The sequence below is a fragment of the Gorilla gorilla genome, chromosome X (assembly GCF_029281585.2).
Source record: "Gorilla gorilla gorilla isolate KB3781 chromosome X, NHGRI_mGorGor1-v2.1_pri, whole genome shotgun sequence".
In the NCBI taxonomy this organism is placed as follows: domain Eukaryota; kingdom Metazoa; phylum Chordata; class Mammalia; order Primates; family Hominidae; genus Gorilla; species Gorilla gorilla.
In genome coordinates this window covers 165,959,621-165,975,819 of record NC_073247.2, presented here as the reverse complement: position 1 = coordinate 165,975,819, position 16,199 = coordinate 165,959,621, and the positions used below count along the sequence as shown (strand labels likewise).

At 61.3% G+C, this 16,199-nt stretch overlaps 1 protein-coding gene across 1 annotated transcript; it reads left to right on the top strand.

The window, feature by feature from the left end:
- The first annotated feature begins 2,700 nt into the window (after nt 1–2,700).
- EMD (emerin) lies at nt 2,701–5,054 on the top strand. Its single transcript, XM_019018888.4, has 6 exons — nt 2,701–3,036; nt 3,160–3,264; nt 3,413–3,490; nt 3,705–3,838; nt 4,249–4,298; nt 4,380–5,054. Exons 1-6 carry the CDS (start codon nt 2,955–2,957, stop codon nt 4,693–4,695), a joined length of 765 nt encoding a protein of 254 aa, XP_018874433.2. The 5' UTR covers nt 2,701–2,954; the 3' UTR covers nt 4,696–5,054.
- Nucleotides 5,055–16,199: the final 11,145 nt, after the last annotated feature.

Sequence of the window (16,199 nt, the reverse complement as noted above, 5' to 3'; positions counted from 1 at the left end):
TGGGGGAATGTTCCATGAATTAACTGCTGTACTCAGGGCTCTTGGACAAGTCTCCCCTGATCGCAGGGTCCTGACTCTCCCTGTATAAGATGGAGGCTCTGCTGCTCAGGAGCCTGCCTGGCTTCCAGTGGTCTGGAGTGGAGCTGCACTGCAATGGGGCTGGACTTAGGCTCCAGGTACCCACAGGGTGGGTGCAGGGGGACCATCACAGTTCAGCTTCCTGGTGCCATCTGTGGTGGGACCTGATTGTGGGGCAAAGGGGTGGGACATAAAAGGCAGAGTGTCGAGGCAGGTACAGAACGGGTGGGGGGGTGCTCCTTAGGGAGAAGGCAAATCTAGAATTCCTTGACCTCATAAGGAAACAGCTTGGATCCGTATGGGGAGGGGTGGCATGGGGGAGGATGGAGCAGCACTTAGTACACAGAGGCCTCTGGGAGAGGGGCCAGGATTGCAGAAGGCTTGCAGAGGTGCTGGGGAATCTGATTTTGTCAAAACTAAAAAATCCACGAGGCAGCCTCTGAGCAGCCCAGAGTCCAAACTGCCATCTGTCCCCTCAGCTCTGAAAGATGAGGTGCAAACCCCTGCCCTACCCAAGGCTCTCCTGCTGCACACTGCCAGGCACTGTCTTCATGGACCCACACTTCCTTCCATATTGCTGGGGACAGAGTGGGGCCTTGCCAACAGTGATTCCTCTTTGTTAGGATCTTTGTGTGTAGTCAAAACAGGGCCCCATCTCCTCAGTACTCCCCCAGGTGTCTACCTCTTCCCACCCCATGGGCAAACCTCCATGGATGACCGGTCTGTGACCCTCACCAGCCAGGCCGGCCATTCTGGACATGACCAGAGCCCTCCCCTCTTCTTCCCTTGTCACCAGCCCTCATCTGTGAAACTACAGATGGCATGTCACCTCTTAATGCTCCCAGTTTGGGGCCTACCCAGTGAGGGGCACACTAGTTGATTCCATACACCCTCAGCTGGCTTTGTTTAGAATGTGAATGTCACAGCCAGGCGCGGTGGCTCATGCCTGTAATCCCAGCACTTTGGGAGGCCGAGCCGGGCTGATCACTTGAGGTCAGGAGTTCGAGACCAGCCTGGCCAACATGGTGAAATCCTGTTTCTACTAAAAATACAAATACTAAATACTAAAAATACAAAGCCAGGCATGGTGGCATATGACTGTACTCCCAGCTACTCGGGAGGCTGAGACAGGAGAATCACTTGAACCCGGGAGGTGGAGGCTACAGAGAGCCAAGATTGCGCCACTGCACTCCAGCCTGGGTGACAGAGCGAGACTCTGTCTCAAAAAAAAAAAAAAAAAAAGAATATAAATGATGAATGTCACCTCCTTTCTCTTCTCCATGAGACAGCCAATATCTGATCAAGGCCCTGGGAATCCTAGCCACAGTCCAGGCTCCTGAGCAGGCCTTGGCAGCCTTCCATAGCTCGCCACCCACGTCTGCCCCCTGCCTAGCCACGCTGCGCTCAGGGACCATTCCGACAGGAGAGGACGCCCCACTTCAGCTCCCCCCAATGCCCCGGGTGAATGAACGGCATGAAGGGTTAGGCGGGCACACGTCGTCTCTGCATGCATCGCACGGCGCCCTCTGCCCGCGCCCACTGGCGTGCCCGTCGGCATGCCCAGGCCCCTTCGAAGGCTGCTTGCTTCTGGAGTGCCAGCGGCCTCCTGGCCCAGTGCCCCATTTCCTCCCGGGTGGAGCGAGGGAGGAGGAAGGGAAGCAGAAAGGTAGGCGGTGGCAAGCAGCAGGCACATGTGCGCGGGCGAGAGCCCCGCAGACTGGGAAGGCGGGCCCATGGCAGGGGGTCTGCGGGGATCGCGTAGGCGCGGGCCTTGCCCTGCAGCCGCTTCCCGGGCGGTGCGCACACAAAGCGCCCTCGGCAGCGCCTGGCCCGGGGCCCGCGCGCTCTTAGGGTCTGGGCCCTTCCCGCCGCTGCTGGGGCAGCCGACCGGGATGCGGCCGGGGAACCCTAGGCGCTGGGTCCCGGGGAAGGGGGACGACGGCGGGGAGTAGGGATGTGCAGGCATCGGGCGAAGCCCAAGTGACTTAGGGACCAGAGCCACCCCAAGCGCCGACTTCGCCCGCTCGCACGTCCCGGGTCCCTCGCGCGCAGGCCCCGCCCCTCTCACCCCGCCTCACGCCACAGGGTGCCGTCTCGGCTCCCAGTCGCGTCGCCCTGACTCCCGCGCGGGCCCCGCCCCCTGCCGCTAGCCAATCTGTGCGTTTGTGACTTTTGGGCCCGCAGCCCCGCCTGCTCCCACAGCGATACCGGTTTGCATTGCCCTGACTCCCGCGCGGGCCCCGCCCCCTACGCCGCTAGCCAATCCATGCATTAGTGGCGTCTGGGCTCGCAGTGCCGCTCGCTCCCACCGCGAGACCTTCTGCTCCGCGCCCGCGCGGGCCCCTCCCCCTCCATCGCTAGCCAATCCCCGTTTTGTGACGTATGGGCTCGCGGCCCCGCTCGCTCCCACCGCGAGACCTTTTGCTCCGCGCCCGCGCGGGCCCCGCCCCCTCCATCACTAGCCAATCCCCGTGCTTGTGACATATGGGCTTGCGGCCCCGCCCGCTCCCATCGCGAGAATGGTTCCCACCCCCCTGACTCCCGGGCGGGCCCCGCCCTCTCCGCCGCTAGCCAATCCTCGCGTTGATGACGTTTGGGCTCGCGGCCCCAGCCTCCCAGCTCTCAGGGCACGGCCGGTCTGTGCCGGCTGCTCCCGCGGTTAGGTCCCGCCCCGCGCAGCGCGCGCAGCCTGCGGAGCCAGCGGCCGTGACGCGACAACGATTCGGCTGTGACGCGACAACGATTCGGCTGTGACGCGAGCGCGGCCGCTCCCGATGCGCTCGTGCCGCCCCCGCCGTGCTCCTCGGCAGCCGTTGCTCGGCCGGTTTTGGTAGGCCCGGGCCGCCGCCAGGCCTCCGCCTGAGCCCGCACCCGCCATGGACAACTACGCAGATCTTTCGGATACCGAGCTGACCACCTTGCTGCGCCGGTACAACATCCCGCACGGGCCTGTAGTAGGTACGCGGCGGCGGGCGGGACCCCTTCCGGGCCCCCTCCTCGTGCTCCGCCTCGCGACCTCCCCGCTGCCCTCCCCGCGCCCCTTCCCCGGCCCGCGGCCCTGACCGCCCCGTGTCCGGCCAGGATCAACTCGTAGGCTTTACGAGAAGAAGATCTTCGAGTACGAGACCCAGAGGCGGCGGCTCTCGCCACCCAGCTCGTCCGCCGCCTCCTCTTATAGCTTCTCTGGTGAGAGCCTCGCCTGTGGGGACGGCCTGGGACGCGGGGAGGATGGGGTCGCGAGGGTGTGGCAGGGGGGCCGGTCGAGAGCGGCACTGGAGAAAGGGGAGGGAAGTCTGGGGGGGGCAAACAGTTCTGTCTCCTCCTTTCAATCCAGACTTGAATTCGACTAGAGGGGATGCAGATATGTATGATCTTCCCAAGAAAGAGGACGCTTTACTCTACCAGAGCAAGGGTAAGGCAGGGGTTGGGTGGGCATGCTGGCACCTTCACCCGACTGCATCAGGGACCCCGCTCACAGGGAGGACCTGAGACCTCAGTCCCAACCACTCCAGCAGCCTTAGGAGGGAGAAACTGTTACAGGTCCCGAAATGGGATTCAGATTAGGGCCATCGGGCCAGGCGGGGCACACCGATGCCCTCTCTGCTACCGCTGCCCCCCTTCCCAAGGCTACAATGACGACTACTATGAAGAGAGCTACTTCACTACCAGGACTTACGGGGAGCCCGAGTCTGCGGGCCCGTCCAGGGCCGTCCGCCAGTCAGTGACTTCATTCCCAGATGCTGACGCTTTCCACCACCAGGTGAGGTGGCTGGCAGGCGTCCTGTACTTGGGTACAACCTAGGAGATCGCGGCTGTGTTTGGATAAATCCAGGGGGGCACTGGGTACAAATGGTGGCTCTTGGGCTTCCGGGGAGACTCTGGCTCAGCAGACACCTGTTTGAACTATGTGACTAGAGCACCCTGGTCTGGGATCTAGGCTCAGACTCTTCCTGAGAGTCCTGGGGGCAAAAGGGGATGCTGGGGCATGAGCACAAGTGGCAAGGCCCCATGGATAAAAGGCTGAACACCCAGAGCCATTCAGGAGGGTGTGGGTCCCTGGCCTCTAACCAAAGGTCAGAGGGGACCGGCTGGGGAAGTTTGGACTGAGGGACATGACAGGGCCATGGTGGCCCTGCCAGCCAGTCCCCTCACCCTGACTCTCTTCTGCAGGTGCGTGATGACGATCTTTTGTCTTCTTCTGAAGAGGAGTGCAAAGATAGGTGCGTAGTGGGGGAGCCCAGGGACAGGGGCTGGTTCTGGGTCCAGGCTCCTGGCCCACTTGCTCCCCTCTTTTGCCTCAGGGAACGCCCCATGTACGGCCGGGACAGTGCCTACCAGAGCATCACGCACTACCGCCCTGTTTCAGCCTCCAGGAGCTCCCTGGACCTGTCCTATTATCCCACTTCCTCCTCCACCTCTTTTATGTCCTCTTCATCATCTTCCTCTTCATGGCTCACCCGCCGTGCCATCCGGCCTGAAAACCATGCTCCTGGGGCTGGGCTGGGCCAGGATCGCCAGGTCCCACTCTGGGGCCAGCTGCTGCTTTTCGTGGTCTTTGTGATCGTCCTCTTCTTCATTTACCACTTCATGCAGGCTGAAGAAGGCAACCCCTTCTAGAGGGAGCCATGAGGGTCTGGGCTTCAGAGCTAGGTCTTTGGGGAAGTCCTGGCTGACTGCCTTAGCGGTGGGGGTGGGGGTGGGGGTGGGGGTGGGGGTGGGGGCGGGGGCAGGGGCAGGGGCTTTTATGTGTTTTTGCTTGGGGGGGGGGGGGGCGCTGGGCCTAGCCCAGAGTAGTGCTTGCTCCCCCTGCCTTGTCCCACCAGGGAGGCAGCAGACTCAGGCCCTCCATGGTCCTCTTTGTCATTTTGTTGACATGCATTCCTCCTTTTGTCATCTTGTTGGGGGGAGAGGATTAACCAAAGGCCACCCTGACTTTGTTTTTGTGGACACACAATAAAAGCCCCGTTTATTTGTAATGCGTTGGCTCTTCCTGGAGGAGAGGGTTGGGCTCCCATGGCAAGGGCCTCTGCGTCTTGGGGCTCCAGGATTGCAATCTGGCTTTGTTGGGTCCACATTTTTGCTTTGGTCTGGGGATAGGAATCAAATGCTACCCAGAGATGTTTGTGTTTTGTTTGGGAGTTTTATTCCCTAACTCATTCCCCAAAGCACGTGTAACTGCTTATACATATAATTGTGGTACAACAAGGTATATACAGAGAACCCACTCGGAAATTCAGGCAAAGCTGCGTGCACGCTACCAGCAGTCTGCGGGTGTTTTAACTGGAAAAAGCCGAAGTCCACCCCAGTGTCCAAGGGCATGGGGATGGAAAGAAAATGAGGCGTCTCTGGCACATCATTCTCAGCTCCTGGAACTGCTGCTTGTTTAACATGGGAGAAAAGCTCCAAAGGCTGAAATGCCCCATCATCCCTGGGTGATGGAATTCACCTGCCTATATTCTCACTTAGCTCCCAGGTTTTCTGCCCTGGGTATGTATTTCATAATCTTCAAAGTATATATATATATAATTTTTTTTCTTTTTTGACACGGAGTCATGCTCTGTCACCCAGGCTGGAGTGCAATGGCACGATCTTGGCTCACTGCAATCTCTGCCTCCGGGTTCAAGCAATTCTTCTAGTAGCTCCCTAGTAGCTGGGACTACAGTCGCACGCCACCATACCTGGCTAATTTTTGTATTTTTAGTAGAGACAAGGTTTCACCATATTGGTCAGGCTGGTCTCAAACTCCTGACCTCAGGTGACCCACCCATCTTGGCCTCCCAAAGTGCTGGGATTACAGGTATGAGCCACCATGCCCAGCCAAAGTTTACTATATATATTATATATTTATTTTTTTGAGATGCAGTCTCACTGTCACCAGGGTGGAGTGCAGTGGCGCAATCTCAGCTCACCGCAACCTCTGCCTCCTGAGTCCAAGCGATTCCCCTCCCTCAGCCTCCCGAGTAGCTGCGACTACAGGTGTGCACCACCATGCAAGGCTATTGCTTTGTATTTTGGTAGAGACAGGGTTTCACCATGTTGGCCAGGATGGTCTCAATCTTCTGACCTCGTGATCCACCCACTTTGGCCTCCGAAAGTGCTGGGATTACATGTGTGAGCCACCGCGCCCAGTCTACATACATGTTTTTAAGTGGAAAGTGGGTACTAAAACCCAAGACAATGCCACGTGTTGCTGTGCATGCCTGGCTCTATGCTGCCGGCAGAGGGCGGGAAAGCACAGAAGGGCTGCCGTCCACTGCACATGGGCAGGTGGGAAGCAGAGGCCCAGCAAGGGGTGGGGTGCTGGCATTAGTCACCCAAGCCTTTGGCTCCTTGCTGCAGGTAGTGGGACAGCCCAGCCTCCCACACTTGGCACAGCTCCCATGTAGTGCCTGCACATGCATTTGTGGAGGCAGGGCTGGGGCTGGGACCCTCCCTGGCTACTCCTGACCATTTATCTTGGCTGCATCCTCGTCTCTCCTCACGTATATTTTTGGTCCTAAAATAGTACATGGTCCTTGTGTGTTGCAAACATGCAGAAAAGAGTGAATCACTTCTAATTTTCTTACCACTCACAGTTTCAGCCTTTCTTGTTTGATTGCTATAAGCTCCTCTTACCTGGCTCACCCCCCAGTGCCCAGCCACTTGCTGTGTGGATTCCCCAAGCCCCTGCCCTCTGCCCCTCACCATCCTAAGCCTAATGCAACAGACTGATGGCTGGCCCTGCAGCAGGCGAGACCTGGATGGTCCATGGCGGGTGGCAGGCATGGGCAGGGGATGCCACCTCCTCACAGGTCCACCTTAGGGACTCAATGATCCCATTAATGAGCCTGTACGTGGGGGGCACAACAAACAGGTTGCTACTGCCAGGACCCTAGAAGGACGCAGTGACAGAACCTCCTGTTTCAGCAGCTGATAAAAACCAAGTACGCTGACAGGAAGAACCGAACTCACCTCAGTCCAGTTCCCCCAGGAAGCACTCACTACCCGGGATTGGGGCTGGACTGCAGCCCAGTGTGGCTGGACAGAGGCAGATGGGGCCTAGCAGGAACCTACATGGGACCTGGGGTGGTGGCAAGGTTGACATCCCAAAGCTCTGGAGTAATAGCTGGTGTCAGGGAGATGGGGGATGTGGAGCTGGGCTCGGGGCATCCCAAGGAGGGAAAAGATATCCAGGTATCGGGACGAAATGGTGCTTTCTAGGCCTTAGGTCAGGTCCTGGATCTGTTCCAGGTGGGGAGTAAAGAGGAGGTAGCTGGGTGTACTTGGAAACCACTGTGGTGTCTGGTGTGAGGGAAGAGAGGGAAGGAACAGCGGCCACCCCTGACGTAGCTTGCCCCTTTTCATTCATTCCAAAAGAGCTCCCAAGATTGGATGGAAGAGGGCTCCCGGAGTCCCCACCCCAGTTCCCCAGGGAATGAAAAGGGCTGCGAGACTCCCTGCTCCTGAGGGCTCATGGCCTTCCCCAGGGCTCTGCTCCCACCACCTCCCTGAGCTCCCCCTGGATTCCTGAGGCCTCCCACTTGGGCTTGGTCACCAATCCCCAGGGCTCCATGGGCCTTGGAGTACCCCGCCCCGCCGTTTCAGGGCTCCTCAGGGTTCTGCCAACCCCATCCTGTGATCTGTCCAACCCCCAGGGCTTCGAACCCCATGAAGGATCCTGACTATTCTGGACACACCCAAGTGCACTGGGTGCCCCAACTGGAACCAGAGGATTAGGAAGGTTCCATGGGCCTCAAGAGCCTCCAGGCCTCCACTTACATGTTCTCCAGAGCTCTGAGAGACCACTGTGGCCCCACTTTCAAAAGTTCCTAAAGAATCTGGGGTCCCCCGCAGGGCTCCAGTCATGCTCAGACATACAGCAGGGGGCAGCAGCTGCCCAAGGTCCAAGCGAGAGGCCACTCTGGGCACTGTCCAAGAAGATACTGCATTTTTTTCCTCCGCTACCACCAGGCCCTGCCAGACCAGGGAGGAGAACCACCTGAGGGGGCTGGGAGGGTGTGGAGGCAGCCAGTGGAGAAGGAGACTGTGGAGACGGACTGCAGGGCCAGGGTCCAGAACCCATGGTCCTGGCAAGGCCCTTGACCTCGGCCCCAGACAGGTCCAAAAGAGGTGACAGCACCAAGACCGGCCAAGAAGGACATTTGCCTTGACCCTCAGCTGGGGTGGAGGTACGAGGGGTGTCTGCGGGGCCGCTACCACTTTCAAGAAGAGAGTGCCAGGGGTGTAGAACCTGTGGCTTCATGAGCATGGCACACTCCTGACTCTGATGGCATAAAGGAAAGGAAAACGGCAGAGGAACCCTGCCTGACTTCCACCTGGGGCTGGGCTGCTGGCCCCAGGCTCAGGGCAGCCACTCACTGGGAGACACGGGGCAAGCAAGACACAGAAAGGGGAAGTCCCACCCCCAGCCACAGCCACTCTACTGCTCCCCCTGGGCCCAATGGCATAGAGGCAAAGGGGCCAAGCACACTCTGGAAGCCTCTAAAAGCCACCAGCTGAACGTGGGTGTGAGGCAGCAGAGCCAGGCCCAGAAAGATGCAGTGCCAGTTGGGAGGACGGGAGGTCCCCCTGAGGCTGCGACTTGTCCGCTCAGCCCACTGTGTGCCCAGGATTCTGAACCTCTGGGGCACTCCCTCCTGTCCCGAGTCACCCAGAGTCTCCTGCCCCCTCCCTGTGCCTGCTCCATCACATCCTCTCTCAAGCCCCATGCCTGGCAGGGCCACCGCCCTACGGCTGGGCTAGGTGAACCAAGGGCACCGGTCCCCCAAACCTGCCGATCGTCCCCAGGCTGCAGGGACACATGTGGGGCGGCAAGGGCAGAAGATAAACTAGGGGGATCCAGGCCCCTGAGGACAGCCCTGGCGGGAGGCCACAGGCCTCACAGGGTGGTGAGCTGGAGGCCACCCAGGCAGGCAGGCAGGCAGCAGGGAAAGAGACTGGCACGGTCCTGGCCAGGGGCCTCCCCGGGAAGGGCGGGCAAGTAGGAGCAAAAACAAGAGCAGAGCACGGGCCCCCACCCTGCCGGGGGCCTATGGCCTGGGGACCCAGACACACTGAGGAAGACCCAGGAGGACCCGCCAGGCTACTAGGAGGAGATAAAGGGTGCACAGGCCTCCAACCCGCAGGTTGTGTCTGGACCGAGTCCAGGGAGGGCAGGGAGGGGCGGTAGCCCAGTTGACCTTCCCTCCCCCAAGCCACGCCTCTGCACCCCAACCCTCCCTTCCGCCTCCCAACAGCCCCATCCCCGCTCTCCGAGGAAACTGGGAGGGGACCTGGAGAGGAAAGGGAAGCAACGGCCCCTCAGAGCGGGGTTCCCCAAAATCTATGGCCAGGGACTGAGGCCAGCACTCAGACACTGTTGGGAACACTGGCCAGGAGTCCCTCGGGGTGGACCTGGGAACCTGCTGCAGAAGCTTAGGGGACCCGGCCAGCTCAGGAAAGGGCTCAGGCTGGAAACCGAGCAGACAGGGCACCGCTGGACCTGGGGCCGAGGAGGACAGGAAGTAGGTGACTATGGAAAGACCCCCGCCGCCACCCACGCCCAACTCGGCACACAAAGGCCCAGAGAGGCCCCCAGACATGCCTGTGGGGGCAGGGGTGTTTGCAAACATTTGCAGAGGGACCGGGTGTCCCAGGCACACGGACAGCTTGCAGGGCCCGGCTGAGGCTAGGACAGCAGCAGGTGGCTGGCAGGAGGTGCCCCGCCAGGGTCCCCAACTGTGTGGGGGGCAGGCCGGAGGCAGGCGGCACCAGTCCCGGGCAGGATCTCTCGGAAGAGGGGCCGTACCCAGCCAGGGTTCCCAGAGACACGGGTGGTGGGGCCGAGTGCCCCCTCACCCTGTGCCTGGCCCCCAACAAAGGGTGAGCATGTATCCTTCCTGGACACGGTGTCCAGGGCAGGGCACTCCCGAACCAGGATGCCCCCTAGGCCACAGGACCCCTCAGCCCCAGCTGACAGCAGCCGGGGACCTGGGGAGGCCCCCAGGAGGCAGGGCGGCAGCCAAGCAGAACACCATCCCTGGACCCACACTCCAACTGCAACCAGGGCCCGCTCCCCCGAAGGCACCAGCTCTCCCTAGGGGCAGGACCTTGATCCAGAGCAGGAATGGAGGCCCCCAACAGGGGACGGCTGGAGAGGCCCTGGGCTCACGAGCCAGGGAGCGGCGCCTCTGTGCCCGGAAGCCCCTGGGTCCTGCCTGGGCTGCTGGTAGCTGCTGCGGGCCGAGGAGTCCGGACACCCCTAGGGTGCTCTGGGGCAGCTCCTTTGGGACCCTCAATGGAGCCAGTAAGTCCAGGAGGCCGCCGATCCGTCCAGGTGGGTGCATGGGCCGGGACAGGGTCTGGCTGCTGTCGTGACTGTGCCCATCTGCCGAACAGGCCGCTAGGAGAGCACTCCCTCAGCGAGGGCGCCGGGCAGCCCGGGGAGGGAGGACACAGTCCCCGTCCAGGCCCCCGAGGCCCCCATAGCAGGGAGAGCCGGCCCTCCTCGCTGTTCTTCCCGCGGGACCGGGCCGGCACCTCGGCTCAGGGGAGAGAGGGTCACAGAGGACAGCCAGCAGGCAGGTGGCCCAGGAGTGTGGGGGGTCGGTGGGCCTGACCGTGTCCTGAAGCACCCCAGGACCCTGTATCCGACACCCTGGCGGAGGGGCTGTCCCCACCTGCCAGGAACACATTCCTCAGGGAAGGCCCGGCAACCTGCTCTCGTCGGGTTCAAGAAGGGCCAGGCGGCTTTGGAAGGGGCCAGGAGCTGTCACCAAGGGCCCCCGCATTGCCCAGAGGCGGCGCGGGCCAACAGGAAAAGCACTCACCGCCCACGGAACCTCTGTGACAAACTCAGAGCCACGGAGAGCGTCATCAGCAAGTCACTTGCCAGTCCCAGTGGGAAGGATGGGGCACATCTCCAGGGAAACGAGACGCCAAGGTCCTCCTGGGGCCCCAGTGGAAAGCTCCTTCCAGGACCCACCTGGCCCTCCACATCCCACCCTCCAGGCCAGGGACCGGAGCCCAGTATCCGGCAACCTGACACATCACGGAAAAAAGGAGCTGCTCTGCCTTCACCACGACGACGCGGCACACCCCCTCCCTGCCCCGGCCCCTCCCCTTCAGGGCTGCATGCGGGGAGGAGAGGCCTCCCCTGTCTGCAGAGAGAGGTCGCCCCACCTGGGGCAGAGAGGGGACAGGGGCAGGAATGAGCCCCTGGGAGGGGGGCATTGGAGGTGGGGGGCACATCCTGCCACCCAGGCTGGCGTGGGGCACTCATGCCATGCAGACCAGAAGGGGCTTCCCACCGGCTCCTGGGGATGTTGGACCGGGGCTCCCCGACCAGGGCTGGGAAAGGCTTCCATGAAGAGCCAGAGAGCACACGGCGCAGGCCCTGCTGGGCACACGGGGTCTCGGTGGCAGAGTCTCCCTTCTTGGGGTTCTCTGTGATGGGTTTTGCAACCCTTTCAGGATGTCAAAGCACGCCCCGCCCTCAGAAATGCAGGCCCCGGCCAGTGTCGGCCCCAGGAGGTGGCCTGCTGCTCCCGCTGACACCAAGGACATGTTCCTGAGGCGGCCCGCTCGGGATCTCCAGCAGCCGACGCAGGTCCACACGTGCAAGGGTGCTTCTGACTCGCAGCACTCAGGAACAGCCTCCACCCTGAGCGTGGCGCCCTCTCCAGCACGTGCCAGGGTGGACCTGTGAGACCAATAAAAACCACAGCGGAGGCGAGGCGAGTCACTTAGGAGCCCGGGCCATGAAGAGACTGTGGCCGGGTCTGGGGCGCCCTCTCCTGCTGGTTCGACTGGATTGCAGGTCCGGGGGAAGCCGAGCAGCCCTGGGGAGGAGGCCCGGTGGGGAGGAACTGAGGCCTCCTGCCACAGCCTCCAGAGGGAGAGTCATCACGAGGGCTCCCCACCCAGTCAGATAGGATGGCTGGGCCCCAGTGGACACCTGACCGCAGCCTGAGAGGGACCCTGAGCCACAGTCCTGGCTCCCCGAGAGCCCTCCCAGAGCCTGTCCCTCAGAACCCTGGGGGGGTGACACGAGTGCTGGGGGGGTGACACGAGTGCTAGGTGGGGAAGGACCGAAACGTGAAGTCGTCTGTTACCCAGTAGTCGGAACTGGTGCCCAGCGTCCAGGGAGCAAGACACGGCGTGAGCCAGAAGGAAACAAACCGACAAGAACCCCCAGAAACCATCAGGAAAGCCTGGAGATTCTGATGACACGAAAACTAAAATCCCCTCTGTGACCAAGCACAACCCGCAAACCACACAGTCAAGAGACAAGTGATAACAAGGGGAGAAAATAGTAGCAAGAGGTGACTAAGGGCTCGCGTCAGTCACACACACACAGAGCCGGACACACGGACAAGGCAAAGTGCAAGGACAAGAGAGCAAAAGGGGGCGGAGGAGAGGAAGGGAGAGGGAAGGAAGCGTCTTCTCCACCGGGATGCAATTCCTTGGGAGCCCGTCTGACCCCAGGGCAAAGAGATGCTGGGTCGCCAGAGCCGCCGCGGAGAAGTCCCGCCGGGCCTCGGAGCCCAGCAAAGAGGAACCAGGGCGGACGGGCCAAACCCAGCGGCCGGCTCCCGGGGGGTGGGTGGTGGCGCTGCGGGGAGTCGCCTGAGCAGCATCACCAGCAGCTGGGAACCCTCCCGGTGCGGGAAGGTTGGCGGGTAAGGCGGGGCTTCCCCGGAAACACTGGGCTGGACCCAGCGGTCCCAGGGGTGCTGGAACCAGCCCTGCGGGTGTTCCCAGGCACCCACCCGCGGGAAGACCGGCTGGAGGGATGGCTCCTGTTGGCACCCACGTCGAGGGAAGCCACCGCCTTCTCTGCGGGGCTCGCCTTTCCTACCTCCCCCAGGAGACAGTCAGGCCAGGAAGCGCCCCAGCCCACGACCGCCCGCAGCAGAGCAGGATTCCCTCCCCGGCGGCCACCGCTGTCAAGGGACGGGGAAGACTTTGTTACCCCACCGCGCGCCACCGCGGAATGGTGCACAGACACCTCCAGACGCCACTTCCCCCAGGACCGCCGCCCGCCCCGCTCTGCCCACCTCTCCCTGGACGCTGCCGGGTGGGCGCGGCCCTGCTTCCCCACGACCCCCCAGACGCGCCCCGAGGCACTTTCGCAGCATAGTGGAGTGGGAAGGGCGGGGCGGCCCCTCGACGGCGCCGAGGCGAGAGCGGCTCACGGGGCTTCCCGGGCCCTGATCTCAGGGGACGCCTGTCCGCCTCGTCCCCGGGGGAGGACAGCGACCACCGGTCTGCAAAGGAAGGGGACTCGGCGCATGCCCGGCAGGGCCGGCCCAGGACTCGCAGGCGCGGAAGGCGGTGCCGAGGCGGGGGCGGGGCGTGGAGGGACAGCCCTAGTCTCCGCCCGCCGGGGCTCACAGCTGCCTCGCTCCCCGCCTCCGCTTCGGTCGCTCCTCGTAAGCTCCAGGCGCCCACGGGAAGCCCCGCCCAGCCCCGCCTATCCGTCCTCCTCTTCGCCTGTCCTCGCCAATGACCATGCTCAGATTGCACGGGATTCCCGCCCCTCGCCCTTGACTGACGCTCCTGCTGCCCAGTGGACGACACCCCGTCGCGTGCGCGCCGCTGGGGCCCTGCCGGGTGTGGCGCGGCGCTCTCAGGCTCCTAGGCGTTCCCGGGGCGAGACCCAGGGCGCTGGCCGCAGAGTCGCCGGTGCACACGCAACAGTGCCGCCTTGTGTTTTGGGTGTGGACCTGCGCTTCTCTAAGCGTTCCATTCCCGAGAAGGGGCGAGAAACGTCCAGAGGTCGTGGCACCTGCCCGCCGCTGCCGGGGCGTCGGCCGTGGGCGCAAGTGAAGCGCCCCGGGAGCGCGGCGCGACGTCCGTGCCTTCCGAGGGCGGCCCGGGTGTCGCCGCGGTGCGCGCGGGAGGGCGCGGCCGTGGGCATTTCCGCGCTTGCGCGGGTTCCTGTCCCGCCCCGGCCCCGGCCCCTCCCTCTCGCGGCCCCGCAGTAGACGCAGCCCCTCCCTCCCGCGGTGCAGCGCAGCCAGGGCTCTGCTCCGGGAGTCATGGAGTCCATCACCGCGGAGCGTTATCTCAGCGGACCCACGCGGTGTCCTCCGCTGGGGTGGGCCGAGTACCCTCCGCCTCCCGCCCGCGAGATCCATCCCAGCCATTGGCGGGGGCCCGTGGTTCTTCCCGCTCATGGCCACGGAACGGTCCACGCTCGCGGAGCCGCAGGCTGAGCTTTTGCTGGTGAGGGACAAGGTCGTGGTTTCCCGTGGCTGGTGGCCCTCACGGAGGAGCCTGCTGGGAGCACGCACGTGTAGGGTTTCTTGTCATCGGGTTGCCACGCCCATCTTGAACGCTCGAGTCCACGCAGAAGTGTAGAAGTGGATGTGTAGCTTTATTTGTAATTCTCTTTCTTTCTTCCTTTCTTTCCTTCTTTCTTTCCTTTTCTTTCTTTTTGAGTCAGGGTCTCACTCTGCGCCCAGTCTGGAGTGCAGTGGCGCGATGAGGGCTCACTACAGCCTTGACCTCTCCACCCCAGCGAGGGCTTCAACCTCCAGCCTCAGCCTTCCGTGTAGCTGGGACTACAGGCGCACGCCACCACCATGTCCGGCTAATTTTTTTACTTTTTGTAGAGATGGGGTCTCGCTTTTTCGCCCAGGTTGGTCTGGGATTCCTGGGCTCAGGTGATCCACCCCAGCCTCACAAAGTGCTGGGATTCTGGGCACCGGGCACCGGCCGCCGCGCCCGGCTTGATGTGTAGTTTCAATAGAAACCACCAAGGTCTTCAGGGTGGCCCGTGCATCACTTTACACATACATACTCAAGCGAATCATTGAGAGGTGTTTGAGGCCGGGCGCGGTAGCTCACGCCTTGATCCCAGCACTTTGGGAGGCCGAGGCGGGTGGATCGTTTGAGGTCAGGAGTTTTGAGACCAGCCTGACCAACATAGTGAAACTCTGTCTCTAATAAAAATACAAAATTAGCCGGGTGTGGTGGCGCCCTCGCCTATAATCCCAAGTACTCAGGAGGCTGAGGCAGGAGAATCGCTTGAACCCAGGAGGCAGAGGTTGCACTGAGCCGAGATCGCACCACGGCACTCCAGCCTGGGTGATAGAGCAAGATTCTGTCTCAAAAAAAAAAAAAAAGTTTTTGAAACAACTTGAAGCAAGTTATCCCATGTATAAAAAAGCATAAAGTTATTTATACTATTTTTCTGTGCGATCACCCACATAGTTAACCAAGTTAAGACCCATTATGCGGCCGGGCGCGGTGGCTCACGCCTGTAATCCCAGCACTTTGGGAGGCTGAGGCGCGTGGATCACGAGGTCAGGAGTTCGAGACCAGCCTGGCTAATATGGTGAAACCTCGTTTCTACTAAAAATACAAAAATTAGCTGGGCGTGGTGGCCTGTGCCTGTAGTCCCAGCTACTCGGGAGGCTGAGGCAGAAGAATCGCTTGAACCCGGGAGGTGAAGGTTGCAGCAAGCCGAGATCGCACCACTGCACTCCAGCCTGGGTGACACAGTGAGACTCCGTCTCAAAAACAAAAGATCTCAGCTCACCGCAACCTCCACCTCCTGGGCTCAAGTGATTCTCCTGCCTCAGCCTCCCGAGTAGCTGGGATTACAGGCATGTGCCACTGCACCGGGCTTCCATTTGATGTACTTTTAAAGCATTATTATTTCTACCTTGCATTTACTATGAACACAGCCTTGAACGTGCATCCATCTCTCTCTAGAATAATTACCTGTAAGTGGAATTGCTGGGTCGAGATATATGTACATTAAAAAAAATTTTTTTTTTTTTTTTTTTTTTTGAGACAGGATCTCAGTCTGTCGCTCAGGCTGGAGTGGAGTGGCTCGATCACAGCTCACCACCGCCTCAACCTCCTGGGCTCAAGTGATCTTCCTATTTCAGCCTCCTGAGCTGCTGGGACCACAAGTGTGTGCCACCATCCCTGGCTTTTTTAGAAAACTTCTTTTTGTACAGACAGGGTCTCACTGTGTTGCCCAGGCTGGTCTTGAACCCCTGGGCTCAAGTCCTCCCTCCTTGGCCTCTCAAAGTGCTGGTTTTACAGATGTGTCCCACCTTGTGTGGCCTGCATTTAAAATTGTAAGAGACACTAGGGAATTGCCTCCCCAGAAGACCCTACCTTTG